The sequence below is a fragment of the Triturus cristatus genome, chromosome 7 (genome assembly GCF_964204655.1).
Source record: "Triturus cristatus chromosome 7, aTriCri1.1, whole genome shotgun sequence".
Classification (NCBI taxonomy): domain Eukaryota; kingdom Metazoa; phylum Chordata; class Amphibia; order Caudata; family Salamandridae; genus Triturus; species Triturus cristatus.
The window spans coordinates 8329069-8351354 of NC_140590.1; the positions used below are offsets into that span (position 1 = coordinate 8329069).

General features: G+C 50.6%; 1 protein-coding gene across 1 annotated transcript in view; it reads right to left on the reverse strand.

The window, feature by feature from the left end:
• Nucleotides 1-22286, reverse strand: part of TOMM40 (translocase of outer mitochondrial membrane 40) — a 306671-nt gene that overhangs the window by 250006 nt on the left and 34379 nt on the right. The window contains exon 2 of the mRNA XM_085615475.1: nt 1878-2082. Within this exon, the coding sequence (XP_085471601.1) occupies nt 1878-2076 (199 nt within the window). The 5' untranslated portion in view covers nt 2077-2082. The remainder of the gene's footprint in view (nt 1-1877; nt 2083-22286) is intronic.

Consider the following 22286-nt stretch of genomic DNA (forward strand, 5'->3'; position numbering starts at 1 on the left):
TCTTGCAGACATCTCATTGCCTAAGGGCACAGTCATTGAGCACCTTGCAAACGTCTCATCGCCTAGGGGCACAGCCAGTGAATGCCTTGCAGACATCTTATTGCATAAGGGGTACAGCGAGTGCCTTTGCAGCCTTCTCATTGCTTCGGGGAACAGTCAGCGAGTACCCTGCAGCCATCTCATCACCTAAGGGTACAGTCAGTGAGTGTCCAGCAGCCATCTTATCGCCTAGGGGCACAGTCAGTGAGCGCCATGCAAACGCTTCATCGCCTAAGGACACAGCCAGTGAATGCCCTGCAGACATCTCATCGCCTAGGGTACAGTGAGCACCTTGCAACCCCTTCTCATTGCCTGGGGGAACCACGAGCGCCCTGCAAAAGTCTCATCGCCTAGGGGCACAGTGAGCACCTTGCAGCTATCCTATTGCCCAACGACAAAGTGAGCGCCTTGCAAACGTCTCATCTATGGGCACACAGTGAGCACCCGCAGACATCTGACCTCCTAGGGGCGCAGTCAGTGAGTGCCTTGCAGACATCTCATTGCCTAGGGATATAGTGAGCTACTTGCAATCTTCTCATCGCCTAGGGATACAGTTAATGAGTGCCTTGTCTATGGGCACATTCAGGGAGCGCCCTGCAGCCATCTAGGGTCACAGTGAGTGCCCTGCAGCCGCCTCATCACGTAAGGGCACAGTCAGTGAGTGCTCTGCAGCCATCTCGTCACCTAGGGTCACAGTGAGTGCCTTGCAGCCTTCTCATTGCCTAGGGGCGCAGTTAATGAATGCCTTGCAGACGTCACATCGCCTGGGACGTAGTTGGTGAGCGCCTTGCCAACATCTTATTTTCTAAGGGTGCATTCAGAGTGCCAAGCGGCACAGTGAATGCCTTGCACGCGTCTCATCGCCTAGAGGCAACGTCAGAGAGTGCCTTGTAGACAACTCATGGCCTAGAGGTGCAGTCAGTGAGTGCCTTTCAGACATCTCATCGCCTGGGGAGCAGTCAGTGAGGGCCTTGCCAACTTCTTGTTTCCTAGGGGCACATTCAGAGTGCCTTACGGCACAGTCAGTGAATGCCCTGCAGACATCTCATCACCTAGAGACAAAGTCAGTGACTTGAAGCAGTCTCACTGCCTAGGAATACAGCGAGTGCCTTGCAGGCATCTCACTGCCTAAGGAAACAGTCAGTGGGCGCCTGGTAAACATCTCATTGCCTAAGGAAACAGTCAGTGGGCGCCTTGCAAACATCTCATCGCCTAGGGGCACAGTAAGCGCCTTGCAGACGCCTCATTGCCTAAGGCACAGTCAGTGGGCGGATTGCAAACATCTCATCCCCTAGCGAGTGCCTTGCTGACGTCTTATCGCCCAAGCGCACAGTCCGTGAGCGTCTGGCAGCCATCTCATTACCCAAGGACAAGGTAAATGGCGGAGTGAAGAAGCCGACTCTTGTTGAAAGGTAAAGCACCAGGTCTACACAGCTGCAGCACAGTGAGATGGGTAGAGTACCTCAGGAATAAAGAAGAGGCAACTGGCTTTTACTGGCAGGAACCTAATATCTCGTGGAGGTCTCTCACTACTTTATTTCAGATTAAAGGATGACGCGATTAGTGTGAGCTTCACATGATTGAATCAAAAGGGAAGTAATTACTGACCTTTAAAATCCCTAAAGCGCTAAGAGTGTGGCATCACACATGTACACTTCTGAGTATACCAACAACAGGGCCTAACTCTTTCTCTACATATGAATGAGCAGAGGTTTTCGATTCCTAGTTTAGCTGTCTAAATGCTAAACAGACAGTGAGATTACCAGTGTGTTTCTAATTAGATTAAAATGGTTAGTAGCATGTTTACACAAACAGAATATAAAAGGGTGGGATCTAACCTTTACACTTCCTGTGGCATTCTTCAAAGGTGCCTGGGTTTGGCAGTCTGTCTTCCTTGGATTCTTCCTGTTTCTCCTGTGCCAGGCCCAACCCGCTGACTGGGGGCATGGTGAATCCAGGTGGAACAGACATCAATCCAGCACCGGGCCCTGGCGCTGGAGGAGCAGCTGGGGAATTGGCTGCCAGTACGTTGCCCATTTTGAACTAGAAAAGGAAATGGAAGAAAACATTGTCACAAAGACTCACTAGACGGAAATCAGCCCAGAAGAAGCACAACAAAGGAGCACCAAGGAAAGGGGCTGAAACAGAAACCATTGTGAGGTTCGAGGAGCCTTTCATGCCTCCTAAGTAGAACAGCAGAAACCAAGTAGAAGCCCTCCCCTCCAACAGGATTCAAACGCACCCAGAGTGGAAGCTGATGCAGTTTGGTCATCATCAACCCCTCACTGAGCTCAGTGAGGATAGTCCTTAGTTTCGGAACTTCTGCTTACTGCACAGTGGTAGATAGGGTCGGTCTGCTCACAAACCATTTTCACCATCTAGATGGGTAAGAACTGGGCCCTGAACTATTTATCTCAAGCCTGTAGGCGGAATAGTCAATTTTTGCTTTATGATGAGGTGGAGTTGCTAAATACCAATCTGGTTAACTTGCAAATTTAATTTTGCGAGAGGTAGTGGTCTAAGATGTTATCAAACAACTTAGCACGAGGAACTAAGGTTGGGTAGATATGAAAAGGATGAAGAGCAGTTAACCATTGCCGGGTTTCAGTCGAGAATAGAAGTAATTCAATCTTAGGAGCTTTCAATTTCAATGAGTGTGGCAGCATCCGGGGTGCTTGATGACAGAGGACGGACTTCAAAGTTCGTATGTTTGATATGTCAGACACTCGTCCGCAAACTGCTGATCTTGAACTGTTGCGAGGGGTTCCATATAGGATTTGAATTGGTGGAAGTGAAAACATGCATCTTTGGGATGCATCAGATTTTACTGAAGTTGGAAAGATTCAAAAGGAGTGGACTTATATCGGGAACTTGAAGAAAGGAACGGCTGTCTCAGTACAGCTACCTCGATTCCCCTTATAGAGTTCAGGATCTTGTGGACGGACTTGTGATCTAGCAGATCGATAAATGTTTAGAGAATTTAAAGACAACTCATTAGGAACGATGAGTTGGGGTATCGAGCCAAATGCCACCAGTAGTCTGCAGCGTTTGTGCCCTAGGCTTGAAATTCAGCTCTTCTGACAGGGAAGCAGGGTCGAGAGGAGTGGAGTTACCATAGGAGATGCCTGTTCCCACTGCACATGCCAACATAACTAGAGGTGGCACCTCATACACATGATATGGTGCTAAAGTGGAGTTTCCTAGACCAGGAATAAATGGCTGTGGCCTAAATTGGCAGCGCAGCATGTGCATAACAGGGCATCATAGCTCGACAGCTGGCTAGTGATGCTCATTACAACAGAACAGCAACTGCAGAGAAACGGACATCAACCAATGAACTCAAGAAAAAAAGCAATATGAAACAGTCCTTCAATGGAAACCCAGAATTGTGCGAGAAGGGTGCCTAGACCAAGACAGCGCCACAGTGCTATTCTATCCAAAGAGGGATAGCATAGATTAGGAGGACTTCAGAACTGTGTAACAAGGGTGCCTCGTTCAAGACCGCGCCACAGTAATATACTATCCAAAGAGGGATAGCACTGTCAAGGAGGACATTACAACTGTGCGGAAGGGTGTCCAGATCAAAACACAGCGCTATATTTCTTAAAAACTGATAACAGTCACAGCGGACCTCACAACTATGCGAGAAGGGTGCCCAGGTCAGGACAGTGCCACAGTAATATACTATCCAAAGAGGGATAGCATATATTAGGAGGACTTCAGAACTGTGTAACAAGGGTGCCTCGTTCAAGACAGCGCCACAGTGATATACTATCCAAAGAGGGGTAGCATAGATTAGGAGGACTTCAGAACTGTGTAACAAGGGTGCCTCGTTCAAGACCGCGCCACAGTAATATACTATCCAAAGAGGGATAGCATAGATTAGGAGGACTTCAGAACTGTGTAACAAGGGTGCCCAGATCAAGACAGCGCCACAGTGCTATACTATCCAAAGAGGGGTAGCATAGATTAGGAGGACTTCAGAACTGTGTAACAAGGGTGCCTCGTTCAAGACAGCGCCACAGTGCTATACTATCCAAAGAGGGATAGCATAGATTAGGAGGACTTCAGAACTGTGTAACAAGGGTGCCTCGTTCAAGACCGCGCCACAGTAATATACTATCCAAAGAGAGATAGCATAGATTAGGAGGACTTCAGAACTGTGTAACAAGGGTGCCCAGATCAAGACAGCGCCACAGTGCTATACTATCCAAAGAGGGGTAGCATAGATTAGGAGGACTTCAGAACTGTGTAACAAGGGTGCCTCGTTCAAGACAGCGCCACAGTGATATACTATCCAAAGAGGGATAGCACTGTCAAGGACAACATCAGAACTGTGTAACAAGGGTGCCCAGATCAAGACAGCGCCACAGTGCTATACTATCCAAAGAGGGGTAGCATAGATTAGGAGGACTTCAGAACTGTGTGACAAGGGTGCCTCGTTCAAGACCGCGCCACAGTGCTATACTATCCAAAGAGGGATAGCATAGATTAGGAGGACTTCAGAACTGTGTAACAAGGGTGCCTCATTCAAGACAGCGCCATAGTGCTATACTATCCAAAGAGGGGTAGCATAGATTAGGAGGACTTCAGAACTGCGTAACAAGGGTGCCCAGATCAAGACAGCGCCACAGTGCTATACTATCCAAAGAGGGATAGCATAGATTAGGAGGACTTCAGAACTGTGTGACAAGGGTGCCTCGTTCAAGACCGCGCCACAGTGCTATACTATCCAAAGAGGGATAGCATAGATTAGGAGGACTTCAGAACTGTGTAACAAGGGTGCCCAGATCAAGACAGCGCCACAGTGCTATACTATCCAAAGAGGATAGCATAGATTAGGAGGACTTCAGAACTGTGTGACAAGGGTGCCTCGTTCAAGACAGCGCCACAGTGCTATACTATCCAAAGAGGGATAGCATAGATTAGGAGGACTTCAGAACTGTGTGACAAGGGTGCCCAGATCAAGACAGCGCCACAGTGCTATACTATCCAAAGAGGGATAGCACTGTCAAGGAGAACATCAGAACTGTGTAACAAGGGTGCCCAGATCAAGACAGCGCCACAGTGCTATACTATCCAAAGAGGGATAGCATAGATTAGGAGGACTTCAGAACTGTGTGACAAGGGTGCCTCGTTCAAGACCGCGCCACAGTGCTATACTATCCAAAGAGGGATAGCATAGATTAGGAGGACTTCAGAACTGTGTGACAAGGGTGCCTCGTTCAAGACAGCGCCACAGTGATATACTATCCAAAGAGGGATAGCATAGATTAGGAGGACTTCAGAACTGTGTGACAAGGGTGCCCAGATCAAGACAGCGCCACAGTGCTATACTATCCAAAGAGGGATAGCACTGTCAAGGAGAACATCAGAACTGTGTAACAAGGGTGCCCAGATCAAGACAGCGCCACAGTGCTATACTATCCAAAGAGGGATAGCATAGATTAGGAGGACTTCAGAACGGTGTAACAAGGGTGCCTCGTTCAAGACCGCGCCACAGTAATATACTATCCAAAGAGGGATAGCATAGATTAGGAGGACTTCAGAACTGTGTAACAAGGGTGCCCAGATCAAGACAGCGCCACAGTGCTATACTATCCAAAGAGGGATAGCATAGATTAGGAGGACTTCAGAACTGTGTAACAAGGGTGCCCAGGTCAGGACAGTGCCACAGTAATATACTATCCAAAGAGGGATAGCATAGATTAGGAGGACTTCAGAACTGTGTAACAAGGGTGCCCAGATCAAGACAGCGCCACAGTGCTATACTATCCAAAGAGGGGTAGCATAGATTAGGAGGACTTCAGAACTGTGTAACAAGGGTGCCTTGTTCAAGACAGCGCCACAGTGCTATACTATCCAAAGAGGGATAGCATAGATTAGGAGGACTTCAGAACTGTGTAACAAGGGTGCCTCGTTCAAGACAGCGCCACAGTGATATACTATCCAAAGAGGGATAGCACTGTCAAGGACAACATCAGAACTGTGTAACAAGGGTGCCCAGATCAAGACAGCGCCACAGTGCTATACTATCCAAAGAGGGATAGCATAGATTAGGAGGACTTCAGAAATGTGTGACAAGGGTGCCTCGTTCAAGACAGCGCCACAGTGCTATACTATCCAAAGAGGGGTAGCATAGATTAGGAGGACTTCAGAACTGTGTAACAAGGGTGCCCAGATCAAGACAGCGCCACAGTGCTATACTATCCAAAGAGGGATAGCATAGATTAGGAGGACTTCAGAACTGCGTAACAAGGGTGCCCAGATCAAGACAGCGCCACAGTGCTATACTATCCAAAGAGGGATAGCATAGATTAGGAGGACTTCAGAACTGTGTGACAAGGGTGCCTCGTTCAAGACAGCGCCACAGTGCTATACTATCCAAAGAGGGATAGCATAGATTAGGAGGACTTCAGAACTGTGTAACAAGGGTGCCCAGATCAAGACAGCGCCACAGTGCTATACTATCCAAAGAGGATAGCATAGATTAGGAGGACTTCAGAACTGTGTGACAAGGGTGCCCAGATCAAGACAGCGCCACAGTGCTATACTATCCAAAGAGGGATAGCACTGTCAAGGAGAACATCAGAACTGTGTAACAAGGGTGCCCAGACCAAGACAGCGCCACAGTGCTATACTATCCAAAGAGGGATAGCATAGATTAGGAGGACTTCAGAACTGTGTAACAAGGGTGCCTCGTTCAAGACAGCGCCACAGTGCTATACTATCCAAAGAGGGGTAGCATAGATTAGGAGGACTTCATAACTGTGTGACAAAGGTGCCTCGTTCAAGACAGCGCCACAGTTATATACTATCCAAATACTGATAACATAGTCAAGGAGAGCCGCAGAAATGTTTCAAAAGGAAGGCACCAATCAATTTTTAGAACAATGCACAACGGAGTGGTCTACAGTGTTGAATAAACAATTATTCTGAGCATACGTAAATGAAGTCTGTCTCTGGCAAGATAATAAATGGACAAAACAAAAGCTGCACATTTGTTCACTAAAAATCCTGCCAATGGTACACTCATAATCCTCAGCAGTATCTCTGCCTATAAACTGGCATGGACTGTAAATAGTAAATCATTTCGACAAAGGCAAGTAACAATTGTCGCCTACTATGTAAGATAGGTTAGAAAATCAAATCTGTAGCAAAGAAAGAGGATCCAACATGTGAGAACTGCAAGACTTAATGCGATACACAACCCAACAGGAAGCCACCGCATGTGGCCTGCACCAACTACAAACCTCAACACTTAAAACAAATCCTTCTACTCCAGGCCACAAGACGCCACCTACAAAACCACAGCACTCGAACCATATCCTTCTACTCCAGGCCACAAGACGCCACCTACAAAACCACAGCACTCAAACCATATACTTCTACTCCAGGCCATAAGACGCCACCTACAAAACCACAACATTCGAACCATATCCTTCTACTCCAGGCCACAAGACGCAACCTTCAAAACCACAGCACTCAAACCATATCCTTCTACTCCAGGCCATAAGACGCCACCTACAAAACCACAACACTCGAACCATATCCTTCTACTCCAAGCCACAAGACGCCACCTACAAAACCACAGCACTCAAACCATATCCTTCTACTCCAGGCCACAAGACGCCACCTTCAAAACCACAACACTTGAACCATATCCGTCTACTCCTGGCCACAAGACGCAACCTACAAACCCACAACACTCAAATCATATCCTTCTTCCAGGCCACAAGACACCACCACATTCCACACCCCGCCTCCATACACGCCTCATCTTGAGCATGCTGCCACACAATGCATATTTGTGTTTTTGTTTGATGAAGAGATGCACACTTTCTGCCATTTTCAGAGGGTTAGTGTTGTCTCACATTTACACTCTGCAGGCCAGGTTGCTCCCCACGCCGCACAGCTCCACCAGCTGTGCCCGTGCCTTCCCCCCTCCTGCCTCGTGAGTTCGCCGCTGCTGTGCTGCACTGAGCAGCTCTGCTGGTTCGTTATCTCTGCCATACTTGTGGTTTTTGTGGTATTTGTACTGTAACTGTATCATTGCCCTTTGACTGTTCCTTTTGTGCCCCCTGTTTTTCCAGTATCCCCCTTGCCTACCCCTCGCCGTTGTCCCCGCTCCCGGCGCTGCTCCCCTGCGGCCCGCCCCCTTTTTGCCTTCTGTATCCCACTCGCCGCCCCGCTCCCACCTTGCCTTTAATGGCGGCCGCTGGGAGGCCGCGCCGCTGGCGTGCCAGAGGCAAGCCCGTCTGCGCCTGGACCGAGCCCGAACCCCGCAACCGCCACGCCACCAGACTCCGCTACGACACCAACACCCTCCACGCTCTCAACACCGGCCGAGACCATCGCTGCTTCCAGGCCGCCCTGAAACGTACCCACGGACCTTTCTCCTGCCACACCTGCAGCTTTACCTGCGACAGAGCCACCAATCCTCCCAGGACCGGACCCAACCACCTTCGCTGCATACTCCTCAACACCCGCTCCGCATGCAAACACGCCGTCGAGCACTGGGACCTGCTCAACACCTCCACCCCAGACGTCGCCTTCCTGACCCGAGACCTGGTGGAACGACTCCTCGGCACCCGACATCGCCCTAGCCATCCCGGACGGCTACCAGATCACCCACAGGGATCGCGCCAATGGAATCGGAGGAGGAATAGCCATCGTCCACCCTCAAGGTCCACACCCATGCGGACGACACCCTCAACACCGCCGAACACCTGCACTTCCGGATTCACTCCGACCCCAACACCACCCTTAGAGGAACACTCATCTACAGAGCCCCCGGACCCCAGGCACAGTTTAGCGACTCCATCGCCGACCTCGCCAGCACCCACGCAGTGGCCGCCACGGACTACATCCTCCTCGGGGACCTAAACTTCCACCTCGAGAACAACAACGATGCCAACTCCGCCACCGCAGTGTGCGACCAATTAGACTTAACTTTATTTCAGGCTCCCTTGAGCCGTTGGAGCCGACGGGCTCATGGTTACGCACCTGCGCGCTACGAGAGGTACTTGACCTGATAACGATTTTAGCAGCTTACACAGCAACCCCCACACACTTTCCTACTCCCTGCTGACGAGAGGCAACTACCTCGAAACACGTGTCCAGGGATGGCTAACGCTACTCATACTTGCATGCATTACACAGGCATAGGCGTACTCGCCGACGCTGACCTCAGGGACCATTTTTCATTGGGGTAACACGCTTGGTAGGTGGAGCAGTGTGCGACCAATTAGACTTAACTCCGCCACCCTGATCGTCAACCTCATCAACCTCGGCCTCAGACAACTTGTCACTGCACCCACCCTCCCACACACTGGACCCCACCTTCTCCACTAGAACCCAAGTCGCCTACCACCACACCACCGAGCTCCTGTGGACCAACCACTGCTGCATCCATTTCACCTTCAAGAAACCAACCACACACCACCGCACCCAACTGCTGCCCCGCTGCTGCTGGAGCAAAGTCACCGAAGACCAGCTGCCACCACCCTCGCCCAGAACCCACCCACCGACCCAGGCGCCGCCGCCCGTAACCTCAGACAGTGGATCAACGACTGCGCCAACACCCTCGCACTGCTCAAGAAACCAACAGTCACACCAGTAAGAAAGCCACCTGGTTCACCGACGAGCTCCAGACCTCCAAACACGCATGCCGGAACCTGGAGAAGAAATGGCTCCACAAACGCACACCGGACAGCCACGCAGCCCACAAGAACGCCACCCGCAGACATCACCACCTCATCAGATTAGCCAAGAGATCTTCCTTCAAAGACCGCCTGGAGAACAACGCACACGACAGTAAAGAGCTCTTCAGCATCGTGAAGGAACTCTCCAACCACAGCGCCAACACCAATGATATCCCGCCCTCACAAGAACTGTGCGACTCACTGGCCACCTTCTTCCACCTCAAGATCGCTGACATCCACAACAGCTTCAACACCACGACCGCCCCGACTACGCCAGAACCCACCCGCCCTGCGAACACCACCCACACCATCCGCCTGACCTCCTGGGCCAACGTCAACGACGACGAGACACGCAAGGTCATGAACTCCATCCACTCAGGATCTCCGTCAGACCCGTGCCCACACCACGTATTCAACAAAGCAGACGCAGCCATCGCACCCCAACTACGAAAGGTCATCAACACAACTTCGAAACAGCAAGATTACCGGAAAGCTGGAAGCACGCCGAAATCAGCGCCCTCCTCAAGAAACCCAAGGCGGACCCCAAGGACCTCAAGAACATCCAGCCCATCTCCCTACTCCCGTTCCCTGCAAAGGTCATCGAAAAAATAGCCAACATACAACTGGCCCGCCACCTCAAAGACAACATCATCTTAGACCCCTCCCAGTCCGGATTCAGACGAAACCACAACACCGAGACAGCCCTCATCGCCGCCACAGACGACATGAGGCGCCAACTAGACAACGGGGAAACATCAGCCCTCATCCTCCTGGACCTGTCAGCCGCCTTCGACACGGTCTGCCGCCGCACTCTAAAGACACGCCTCCAAGAAGCCGGAATCCAAGAGAAGGCCCTCGACTGGACCACGCCCTTCCTCTCTGGCAGAACCCAGAGCGTCCGCCTCCCACCCTTCCGATCCGAAGCCACCGACTTGATCTGTGGCGTCCCCCAGGGCTCAGCCCGACGCTGTTCAACGTCTACATGGGCCCCCCCCTCGCACAAATGGCCTGCCAACATGACCTCAACATCATCTCCTACGCCGACGACACCCAGCTCATCCTCTCCCTCACCAAGGACCCGCAAACACCGCCAAAACCAACCTCCACGAGGGAATGAAGTTCGTCGCCGACTGGATGAGGAGCAGCAGTCTGAAGCTGAACTCGGACAAGACTGAGGTCCTCATCCTCGGACCCACCCCCTCAGCCTGGAACGACTCCTGGTGGCCGACAACGCTGGGAACAGCACTGACACCCACCGACCACGCACGCAGCCTAGGATTCTTCCTTGACTCCTCCCTCTCCATGTCGAAGCAGGTCAGCGCCGTCTCCTCCTCCTGCTACAACACCCTACGCATGCTCTGCAGGATCTACAATTGGATCCCGACCAAACCAAGAAAAACAGTGACACAGGCCCTAGTCAGCAGCAGGCTGGACTACGGCAACGCACTCTACGCAGGAATCCCAGCAAAACACCTGCGTCGACTACAACGCATCCAAAACACCTCCGCCCGACTCACCCTCAACGTCCCCCGCCGCAGCCACATCACCCCCCACCTGAGAGACCTACACTGGCTCCCCATCGACAAGAGGATCACCTTCAAGCTCCTCACCCATGCACACAAAGCACTCCACAACGCCGGACCAGCCTACCTGAACAGCAGACTCAACTTCTACACCCCCACCCGCCAGCTCCGCTCCACCAGCCTCGCCCTCGCCGCCGTCTCCCGCATCCAACGAACGACCTTCGGCAGCAGATATTTCTCCTACCTCGCCGCCAAGACCTGGAACACCCTCCCGACTCACCTACGGCAGACCCAAGACCTACTCACCTTCAGAAGACTCCTCAAGACCTGGCTCTTCGAGCAGTAGCGGCACCCACCCCCCTCCCCCCCCCTTCCTCAGCGCCTTGAGACCCTCACGGGTAAGTAGTGCGCTTTACAAGTACTTTTATTGATTGATTTAATGCAATTTTTATGAGTAACCAGTGCCATTCTTTGAAGTCTGATCATAACGAATACGCTTTCGTATTCAGATCGACCTTTGTGAAAAGTAAGAGAGAAGGTGGCCTGCAGCAGAAGCAGTAAAAGTACTGCTTGAATGGCATGAGTTCAGTATCAATAGCAGGTCCATTAATTCCCAAGGTACGCTCTAGAACATTCCTAGTCTTCTGACTGGCTCAAAAATCCAACTTGCACATTTGGGAATTTGTAGAGGTGCCATCCAGTAGAGAGAGACACAGCAGACCTCTTCAGTCAGTCATAATGCCGTTCAAGAATGATGCTTGTTTGAGGAGGTCAGCTTGGGTTTTCAGATCTACTGGTACATTATTCCGCTTCTTGAGTCACAAGTTTTCAGCATGTGTTATAGGAGAATCCTCAGTTACGTGCATATGTAGCAAGTAGCAACGTTAGCCACTAAGGGTCTCCATGGCACATTAATCTGAATAAAAACAAGATTTAACAACAAGAGCAACAGAGCCCAACCGTCTCCGAAATGGTATCAGAAAATCCAACTGACCAAATACTGTTGAAAGTGGAATCTAAGAGCCACAATTTAAGCAATCTGACTGCCAAATGCTCCCTCCCAAAAATATACCAGTTTCCCCCCCTGGCATAATAAGACCCAAAATGTTATCATGAGGAACAGGCGAGAGGCACTCTCCAAGTCTCAAGTTATTATGTGATCAGCAAGCAACTGCGGAACGCACCTCATTTCCTCTGTAGTACAGGACATTTGGAGAGCCCTAGGGAGAGACCAGCATTTCTAATGCGCCTATCACCTAGAGTCAGCAGGGAAGGTGGAGCGAAATAATGGCACCCTTAAGAATAAGATAGTGAAGGTATGTTCACCAACGTCACCAGATTCTCTGCCTCTAGCTTTGTGGTCCATGATAGCTATAGCAACGCAGAAAACCAAGCCGAGCCATTATGAGATAGTCATGGACTGTCTTAAAATGATGCCCTTAAACCCTCCCATGTCTGCAGACACTTGCAGTAGTTTTACAATATTGCAGAAAGCTTATACACTGTCTCCAATTACTGTTCTCAGGTTCAAGCTGCTTTAACGGAGTGTCCGATCAAAGCCCACCATTCCCTCTAGACTTGCATACACCAAGGAAGACGTGTCTGCAGCCTCTCTGCAGTAGACCCCCATCAAGTCATTTTCATCACCAATAACACAGTTTTGCTGTGTTCTGGCGATGCACTCCTGTTGGACATGGCCTTAATAGGGAGAATTTTCCAAACCTTTTTGCCCTCCTAGTATTTGCCTACTTTCTGTTTATGGCCCTAAGACTCTGGGCACATTTCCATATACTACAGTAGGAAAGTGTGAGCCCCTACTATCCAGGTTACATGGGGATGTCTATGCGATTGGGTTAGGTGTCGTCCCTGTGTGCGCCCTGTAAGAAGGCACACCACATACGCAGGTCGGGTACGACACTAGCGAGTAGTGGGACGTGGCAATGACTGCCACCCACGGAACTCGCCAGCCACGCATGTCACCTGCTCAGGTTGGCTTCCAATACTAGTGAGCCAACAGAGCTAGGGGCCCGAGGGGAGAGCTCTGGGTAGGTGAACGGCTGGGCAGGGACATAGGTGTGTCCGCTGTTCGAGTAGGGAAGAACCCCTAAATGGGTTCTCTCTATCTCAGTCAGCTCCCTCCAGGGGGACACCTTCCAGGGAGGCCTAGGCCCCAGTCTGAAAGGCCCAGGGCACTTCCCCACTGTCGGGCAGCGTGGAAGTGCAGACACCCTTCTTAGCCGTGGTAGGCACTGGTGATTAGCTGATGGGCGGTAACAGATCACCCGCCTGTCAATGCAAGAGGGGTGCGCGGGCCCGAGGATGGGCTGAGCATGTGTCCGGCCTACTATTGCGAACCAGCTGGCACACTCGCACCTATGATGTTTCTAGACCTTGGTTACCTTCCTGCCACGGCAGGCCAGTGAACGCACGGACACCACTGATAAGCTTAGCTTATGTCCGAACTGCCGCTGCTGGTGATCTCGGGACTTAGGTCAAAGGCCTGATACTACAGACTGGTCTGCACGCTGGCCCAAACGACAGATTTCTTCAGCATCTTACCTGCCCTTGTAGGCTGGACCATGCACAGGCACCAAGGACGGTGCTAAACATGGGGCAGGTCCACCACTGTAGTCCTGCACATGCACTAATGGTGTTGTCCAACCATGTGCCGGCTACCATTGTGGGCCAGTGTGCGCACTTGCACAGATTATGCTTTAATCATGTGCCCAACCTGTCATGACAGGTCTGTGATGGCGCCGTTCGCGAACTGGCCTTGAGCAACTCCTGGCCAACCATTTACTTCCACTCAGATGGGAAAGGTGAAGGGCTGGGCAGGTGCACAAGTATATGCCCAGCACGGGTGGAAGGGAATACCAAGGCGTGTTTTCCTGCCTGTAAGGCTGCTTTTCTCTTAGGTTAACATGGGGAAGAGGTTGACAATACTCCCAGCTACAATAGTAAATTTGAAGTGGCGCAGCCTCCTAATGTTTCCTATTGACTGATTGGCGATGCAAAACCCTGTCAAGTGGTACAACTGGATTGGGCATATCTCGCTTAGAAATGCCACTTCTATAAGTATGGACATTACTGTGCTCTAAACTCTGTGTGCCATGGTGTCACGACTTGCTCCCTGCGTTCGTGTGTCCACCACCACCATCCATTCCCAATCCATTCCGGGTTTTGTGGAAGCCATCCTGCTCATTCTGGAAACTCCATTACCTAGAATTCCCTGCTCACTGCTCCGTCTCCACCCCTGCAGGCCAAGGATGGGTGGGGGAATCCAGTTCACCTGTGGCTGGCTGCTGCTAGCCTGCTCACACCCGATGCATGTGATTACCGTGAGCTCTTTTAAGCCCCAGCTCCCTTCAGTCCAGTGTTGCTCGTTGTAGCTGTGTACCGGTGAGACCGATCCTTGTTCCAGTGGTTCCTGAGCCTTTGAGATCATTGTTTCCAGTGTTCCCTGAGATTTAGTTATTCCTTGTTCCTCAGCTGCTGCGGTTTTCCTTATTCCTGAATTATCGCTGCTTGCAGTGCTTCCTGGACTTCTGCGCCTTAGCATTCCTGGTTCCTGAACTGCAGAAGTTTCCCTTCTCCTGAACTAGCGCTGCTTGCAGTGCTTCCTTGACTCCTGAGCCTTAGCTCAATTCTTGTTCCTGCCCCAGCATTGCCTCCTATGCTACTTGGTGTTCTTGGTTCCTGAACCTGCACTATTCTAGTTTACCCTTGTAGGCTCCCCTTCTGCGTATCCTTCTCCAGTCCCTGCTTTTCTTCCCATTTCCTTGGTTCCTTTCTTCCTTCCCTTCCTTTCTATTCTGCTGTCTTGCTTCTGTTGCCTTGTATGTTTGTTACCTGCTTTCTGCCAAGTGTGCCCTCTGATTTCATTCCTTTCCTGTTAAGCTCTCCTCCTTGTTCGCTCCTGGTCTATTGTGCTTGTGTTTAGTTCTACCCCTTGCTGTTACTGCCCTGCGTGTTCCTGTTTTATCGCCAGGATCCGTGGGCACAGCTGACTACCTGGGTGGTGTTTCTTGTTCACTGTGAGTTTTGTCTTTCCCTTTTCTCCTCCGACTTCCTGTATGATCCTGGGCAGCGCTGTACTTCTCTTTCTGCGTACTTTTGCTACCAATTTCCCAGTCCTTGCCCAAGTCCCTGTGTCCCAGACTGTCCCTTACACATGGTACTTGGCGCTGGTCAACACCAGAGACTGGGGAGCACATCTGGGCATTCCTCAGCGACAAGCCATAACCATGCGGCATACAATTAGATGGCCGACCTCTGCCATTTGCAGGCCTGGAGGAATAGATGGGAGGAAGGGGTTTTGACACGTGACCTCTGGAGCTAGATCATGGCCCCCATAAAGATAGAGATCTGCATTCCACAGCCCCCTGGCAAACAGGACGGAAAATTAGGGGGCACTTATGTGGTTCAAAGAGATACCCGTTGAAACACCCCAATTTTCCACTTCAGTATAACTGCTGGTGCCACCCTCTTGCAAGGGGTGGGATCCGCTTGTGGGGACGAAGAACCAGAGAACCTGGACTGTGTGCTGCACAATGCCAGAGGAAGTCTGTTGAGCACAAGGAGGATTAATGCCCTTGGAAATGACCAAGAGTGGTCTTCTTGAATAGTGGCTGGGATAAGCAGACTACCTGCTGACACGTGGCACCCTGAAGTGGGCTGCCCCAAGGACCAGTCGGAGGTCTCAGGGACATCAAAGATCTACTAAGAGGGAGTCATACCATATACCTGTGACATCTGCAAAACAATGCCCTCGAAGTGCCCATATCAACTGCAGAATTCCACTGGACAGCGTTGTGTGAGCATGCATCTAAGAATCGTGCTTGAAAACTGTCTAGTGCAGAGCCCTGAAATAGAGCCTGCATCTCAGGCGTGTGGCGCTTTACTGCAGGGACATCGGCACTCATAAGCGACTTAGTTGGTGAGCGATTCACCGCTTTGTCGCATTTCTCTTGTGTGTCACGCCGACTGCATGCTCATTGTGTGCAGTGTCCGATTCACAGAGTGCAACCCTCGGAGGTGGGGGTGTGATCATTGCAATCTCTCATTCTAAATCTGGGAGATATGGTTTAACTTGCACCTGTGTATTTGATCAGAATCGTCTAGTGCAACCTACATCATCGTGTGCTGGTCAGAGTGCCTCATTTCCAGGGAGATACAGAAGTTGTAACCCTTCGTGTGACCTTAGGTGTCTGGTGCAACCCATCGTATCGTGCACCAGGCCTTGTGCCCAGATTGCCTGGGCAAGATCCTGACCAACGTGTGTCAGACGGGGTGCCTCCTAAGACCGCATGGTTTTCCCTGTGCTATTTCCCATTCATCGCCTGTTCCTCAGTGTAGGAAGCTGGTTCTGTATATACCATACCAAAGTGAGCTTTAGTGTGTACAGAGTCCAGTGGATCCCCAAAGGTAAGCAGAGGTAAAGTTACATAGCACCTCACTCTCTATTTGTGGTAGTGTGGGCGAGCAGTAAGGCAGTATCGGAGGACAGTGCTAAGCATTTGTTGTGCACATTCAGTCAGCAAATGAATTCACACACTCAAAGACTGAACTTTAGAGCAATTGTTTTTTTATAAAAATATTCTTTTAGTTATTTTAGTTCCTAGAACCAAGCAAGCCTGGCACAGGTAAGTGATAAGTACTTTGCAGCAAATATACAGTTTAAAATGCAGCTGTAAATGTACTTTGAAATGGTTACAGTTTCAATTACTGGTAATGCAATACTGTGAAATGCTGTACATATACTTTGTATCGATCTTGCAGTAAGAATTAAAGGTAAGTTACTTTTACGTTACTTTTTATATTACTTTTTCTACACAGTGCGGATGCCTAGATAGCACACTGGGACTGAGAAAAGGTAAGTAAAGTCAGTTTTGCACAATTGTTATTTTTCAGGTTTCAATTCAATTTTGAGAGGAAAAACAGTCAATAGGTTTCTATGGAGAGAAATGAAGTTAACGGTCACCAGGAAACTGAGGGTAAGAGAAAGGACAACGCCATGGTACTCGCCCCAGCTTAGATTACTCAAACAGGCCTGTAAACGTCAGGAAAGGTAATGGAGAAAGGACTATGATGAGAATAGTTAGTAAATCGGACTACAAACTGGCTAGCAAAACCTACGAAGCGGAAATAAAAGCCCAAGCACTATATTATGAAGCACAAAGCTCCTCGGCGGCTCATATTCTCAGAGAAAGTTTCTGCATAGCAAAGACCGTGACAGAACTCCCAGCCCCAAAACCACCATCTCCTCTGATCGGTGCAATAAATTTGCAGACTACTTTCAAGAAAAAAATTCAGTCTATATATAATACATTCTCGGTTTCCCCACAGTCTAGTGACCCCCCTGTATCTGTTCCAAATCCTCCCACGAACTTGGATGTGTGATCTAGTCTCTCAGAGGAGAGGTGGCACCCCTTGGAGAATTACCCGCTTATCGACCAAGGAACGCTTTTAAACATCTTTGACAAGATAAAATCAGATTCGCCGTGTGACCCAGCTACATCTCATGAGTTAGACCAGGTCAAAGAGGTGGTACTACCAGCAATATTACAAATCCTAAATCTCTCCATTATCAATGGCCAGGTGCCACCCCCTTGGAAACATGCCATGGTGAGAGCGCTACTGAAGAAACCAACTTTAAACCCAGATGTCCTGAGTAATTACAGACCGATATCTCTGCTTCCCACACTATGCAAGATTCTGGAAAAAGAAGCAAACGCCAGCCTTTCAGCCTTTTTAGAATCTCACAACCTCTTACAGCAGTCTCTGGCTGGCTAAAGACTCGGGAACGGAACCTGCCCTCGTCTCCGCAGTGGAGGAGCAACAGCCATCATTCTCATTGACCCAAGTGCCGCGTTCGACATGCTCAATCTTGATATCCTCTTGAGCCGGCGTAGGAGCGCAGAAGTTTCGGGGGTTGCTATAGCATGGATACAATCATATCTTAGTGGTAGAACTTTTCAAGCTTAGGTATGGAGTTCCGCAGGGATCATCCCTGAGTCCGACCTTATTCAACGTATATATGAGGCCACTAGTGGCTATAGTTCTTCCCTTCGGGATAAAAATTGTCACCTATGCGGATGATACCCAGCTAGTGGTCTCTACAACACCCGCACAATGCCTCCTCTGACTTGGAAGCCTGCTTGGAGAGGGTGGCTACATGGTTGCAAAACTCCTACATTAGGCTTAAAGGTGACAAATCCGAAATCAAGTATTTGGGTAACTTACCCAATACTGATTTCAAACTACAATGGCCAACCTGTCTAGGACAAGCACCCACACCCAAACCCAAGATCAAAAGCCTGTGAGTGTGGCTTGACAAATCATTAAAGTTTGATCAGCAAGCTGTGGAAATGGCCGGTACTCGTTACGACATCCTCAGAATGCTGAGGAAAATTCTTCCCCTTCTTCCCAATAGGGCAAGAAGAACGGTGGTCCAGGCCCTGGTTCTCTCGCGCCTGGACTACGGGAACTCCCTGTACCTGGGAGCGCCCCAGTCAACCATCAGGAAGCTCCATGTGGCACAGAACTGTGCTGCCAGGAAGCTGCTTGGAGTACCAAGAACTCAATTGGCGAACCATGCCGGAAAGTCCTACATTGGCTGTCCATTCAGGAAAGAATTAAATTCAAATCCCTCTGCATAGCTCATAAAAACACTTATGGGTAAAGGTCCTAACATTTTTAACTTCCTCAGTACCTTCTACCATCCCTGGAAACTCCTCCGCTCCTCAAGCATGTGTATGGCCGCTATACAGCAAAATTCATAGGATGCGCACTGGGGGCAGCTCTTTCTCGTATTGTATAGCCAGGCTGTGGAATACACTTCCCTTGCATGTACGGTCAGAGACCCACCTCCTCACCTGAAAACATGGGTATTTCAAAATCTCAGGTGGTAAACACACCCCTCTCACTACGATGCCGCTAGCGCTGGGATGCCTCTGGGTAGCTACGTGCTTTAGAAATGCTAACTGATAATAATAGTAAGTAATCGGCCTTAGGAGTTGAACTTCTGGGGTTAGAACAGGGGTTCCCCCAGGGTCAAGGATGCACTCTTGTGGCTCAAGGGCGACCGGGTGCAGAGTGCTGAGGGCCAACGTTATCCAATGGGGCATAGGGGGCCTCCGGTTGGTGGCTGCTGGCTAGCAGGCCACTTGGCTGTGAGAGCAAAGCTCCAGGACTTTAGCTCAGAGCAAATGGGGAAACAAAGTAGCACCAAAGGTGCACCCTCAGCAGCACTAGAGCGGCCGGGTGCAGGGTGCTGTTCGACAACGGGCACCCTGTTGGTTTCAAAGGGGAACCTCTGGTTTGCAAAGGCACTGCAGGCTTGGGGACGAAGGTCTTCTGGGTGCGACCACCACTTCAAGAGGTAAGTTGGGAAGTTAGGGGTTGGTTAGGCACCGTCAGGTTGGGCACACAAGTCTTTGGGGTGTCTGGTGCAGAGGTGTCTTTTGGGGTCGAATCTTCTTACCAGCTCCTGGTCGTGGTTGGGTGGGGGACCTTCTGGATTTAGGCTGCAGGCTTCTGCTGAAGGCTTGAGGCAGGTCAGGGGTCGCCGGATCTCAGTTCAGGATCGCCGGGGTGACCTCGTGGTGTTTGCCCACTCGAGCTTGGGCCGTGGACAGCGGGTGCAGAGTAGGGCAGATTCGGAGTGGCCGGCAAGAGCCAGAGGTTGCAGATAAACAAATCCGGTGTTCATGAGAGACAAAGTCTTTGGGGTTGAAGGCAGGCAGGTCCTAAGGGGTTTTCGAGGTTGCTGGCTGCAGGACACACCGGGGTTTCGCAGGAGCAGGTTCGATGGGAAGACATTCCGTCCATCTTTTGTTTGTTGTAACGCTTTTCGCCCTAAGTGGGATGGGTATTCCCAGACGTGGGACCCGTGCTCACTATGCCACTGGAGTCAAGCTATCCTGGCTGATGACGGCTGATAGCCAGAAACCGGTCCTAGGATGATTGATTCCGGTCCAGGGAAGACATGGCTTGGCAGTTCGGGCTGGACTGTTCCCATGAGGCACAGGGTCAAGACTGATTTGCATATGGCCATGTCCAAACTGGGGTGGTGTAGTGGGCAAAAGAACGATGGATTTAACCCAGATCTCTTGACTGGGGGAGAATGTCTGTATTGTCAGCATTCCGTCCATCTTTTGTTTGTTGTATCGATGGGAAGACAGGCCAGTAAGGCTGGGGCCAAGTCAGTTGGCGTCTTCCTCTTGTTAGCTGCTGCGCAGCTGTTCGGTCCTTCTTGTCTGAGAAAGCAAGGTTCAGGGGTGCCCCTAAATACTAGATTTAGGGGCGTTACAGGTAGGTAAAAGGCAGGGACCAATGGGTCTCTTCCCTGGGGTGGGTACACCCCCTATTATGCCACCCTCCAGTTGGAGGGTGGAATGAGCCTGTCCGTGGTTGGCTGAGTCCCCCCCATCTTTGAGATGGCGTCGACTGAAAGTTGTGCTTCACCTTGCCTCCCCACCTGAGGGGTGGAGTTGGCAGAGGTGGGCACACCTCTCTTCCTCACTTGTTTTTCACGCCCAAAGTGAGGGTCAGAACCAGTGGGGACCAGTTGCTGAGAGCAGCAAGTGGCCTAGGGAAGCTCACAAAGGCAGCAAGCCTTTGAAGCTTCCCCTTCGTGAACCCTGCCAATCCTGGGGGAGGAGGCTTGGCACATCGTCCCAGCATGTGCATATTTTCCGGCCCCAGAGAGCATCAGACTCTCGACCCATGGGTCCAGAAACATGTCTGGTGGTGGCAGCTGAAAGCAGCCACTCAGCCTGAACACTAGTGGTAGGTTAGGTTTCAGGGGGCATCTCTAAGATGCCCTCTGTGTGCATTTTTCAGTAACTCCCACACTGGCACCAGTGTGGGTTTAATGTGCTGAGAAGTTTGATACCAAACTTCTCAGTGTAGTCATTATGGTGCTGTGGAGTTCGTAATGACAAACTCCCAGCACCATATACTCTTAATGAGAGCACTGCACTTACAATGTCTAAGAATGGGCTTAGACACTGTAGGGGTACAGGGCTCATGCACCTGTACCCTTACCACTGATATAGTGCACCCGGCTAGAGGGGTGACTTATCCGTGCCAGGGCAGTGGGTTGTAGGCAATAGTACACAGGGATGTGTGCCATGTCGACTCTTCACTTTGTTCTGCGCCAAAACACACAGCCTGCAAAGGCAGTGTGTGTGTGTGTGTGTGTGTGTGTGTGTGTGTATGTAAGGGTACAGGACCTCTAAGGGCGGCACAGTAAGTGCTGCAGCCCTTAGTGGCCTTCTCTGGTCACAGTGCCCTGGGTACCTGTGGTACCATTTACCAGGGGCTGACCTGTGGCCAGAGATGCCAATTCGGTTTAGGCTTCAATGCAGTTTTAGGGAAAGAACATAGGCCCTGGGTATCTGATTGGCAGGAGCCCAGGGCACACACAGTCAAAGCACATCAGCAACTCAACAAAAAGTGGGGGCAACCATGCAGAAAGAGGTCACTTTCTGACACTCAGTGGCCCCATCACAGTGGACCAATTGCCTCTCCCTACCTGGCCTTCCCGACGATGTCTTGGAGCCAGGTAGGCGGGAGAGTGAGTGACTTGGCTGAAGGAACTCTTCCGAGAAGGTTCGGAAGCAGGTCAAGAGACTGCATGACCCACTGTGCTTTGCAGAACTGGGCTGATGCCAGAAAGCTCTGATGGACCTCTATTTTTAACAGGTTACTGCCCTCAACCAGCTTCTGCTTCACAAACTGTTGACGAACTTCCCGATTGGCGCTAACACCCTCTTGTTTACGTCTTCCTCATGTGTATTTGACTACCTATGCCCACCTGCTTTCCGGGAACCCAGACTAAGTGTGACCTCTGCCACGTGCAGCCTAGTATCCAGAGGGAGGGGCTGGTGATCTTCCATCTGGGGTGTGAGGGACAGTGAGGATAAATAGGAGGGAGGGAGGGACTGTCAGCCAGTGGACCACATGTGATTCAAAATATTAAACAGCGGTGCTGGTTTATAGGTTGATTTCCTGCCGA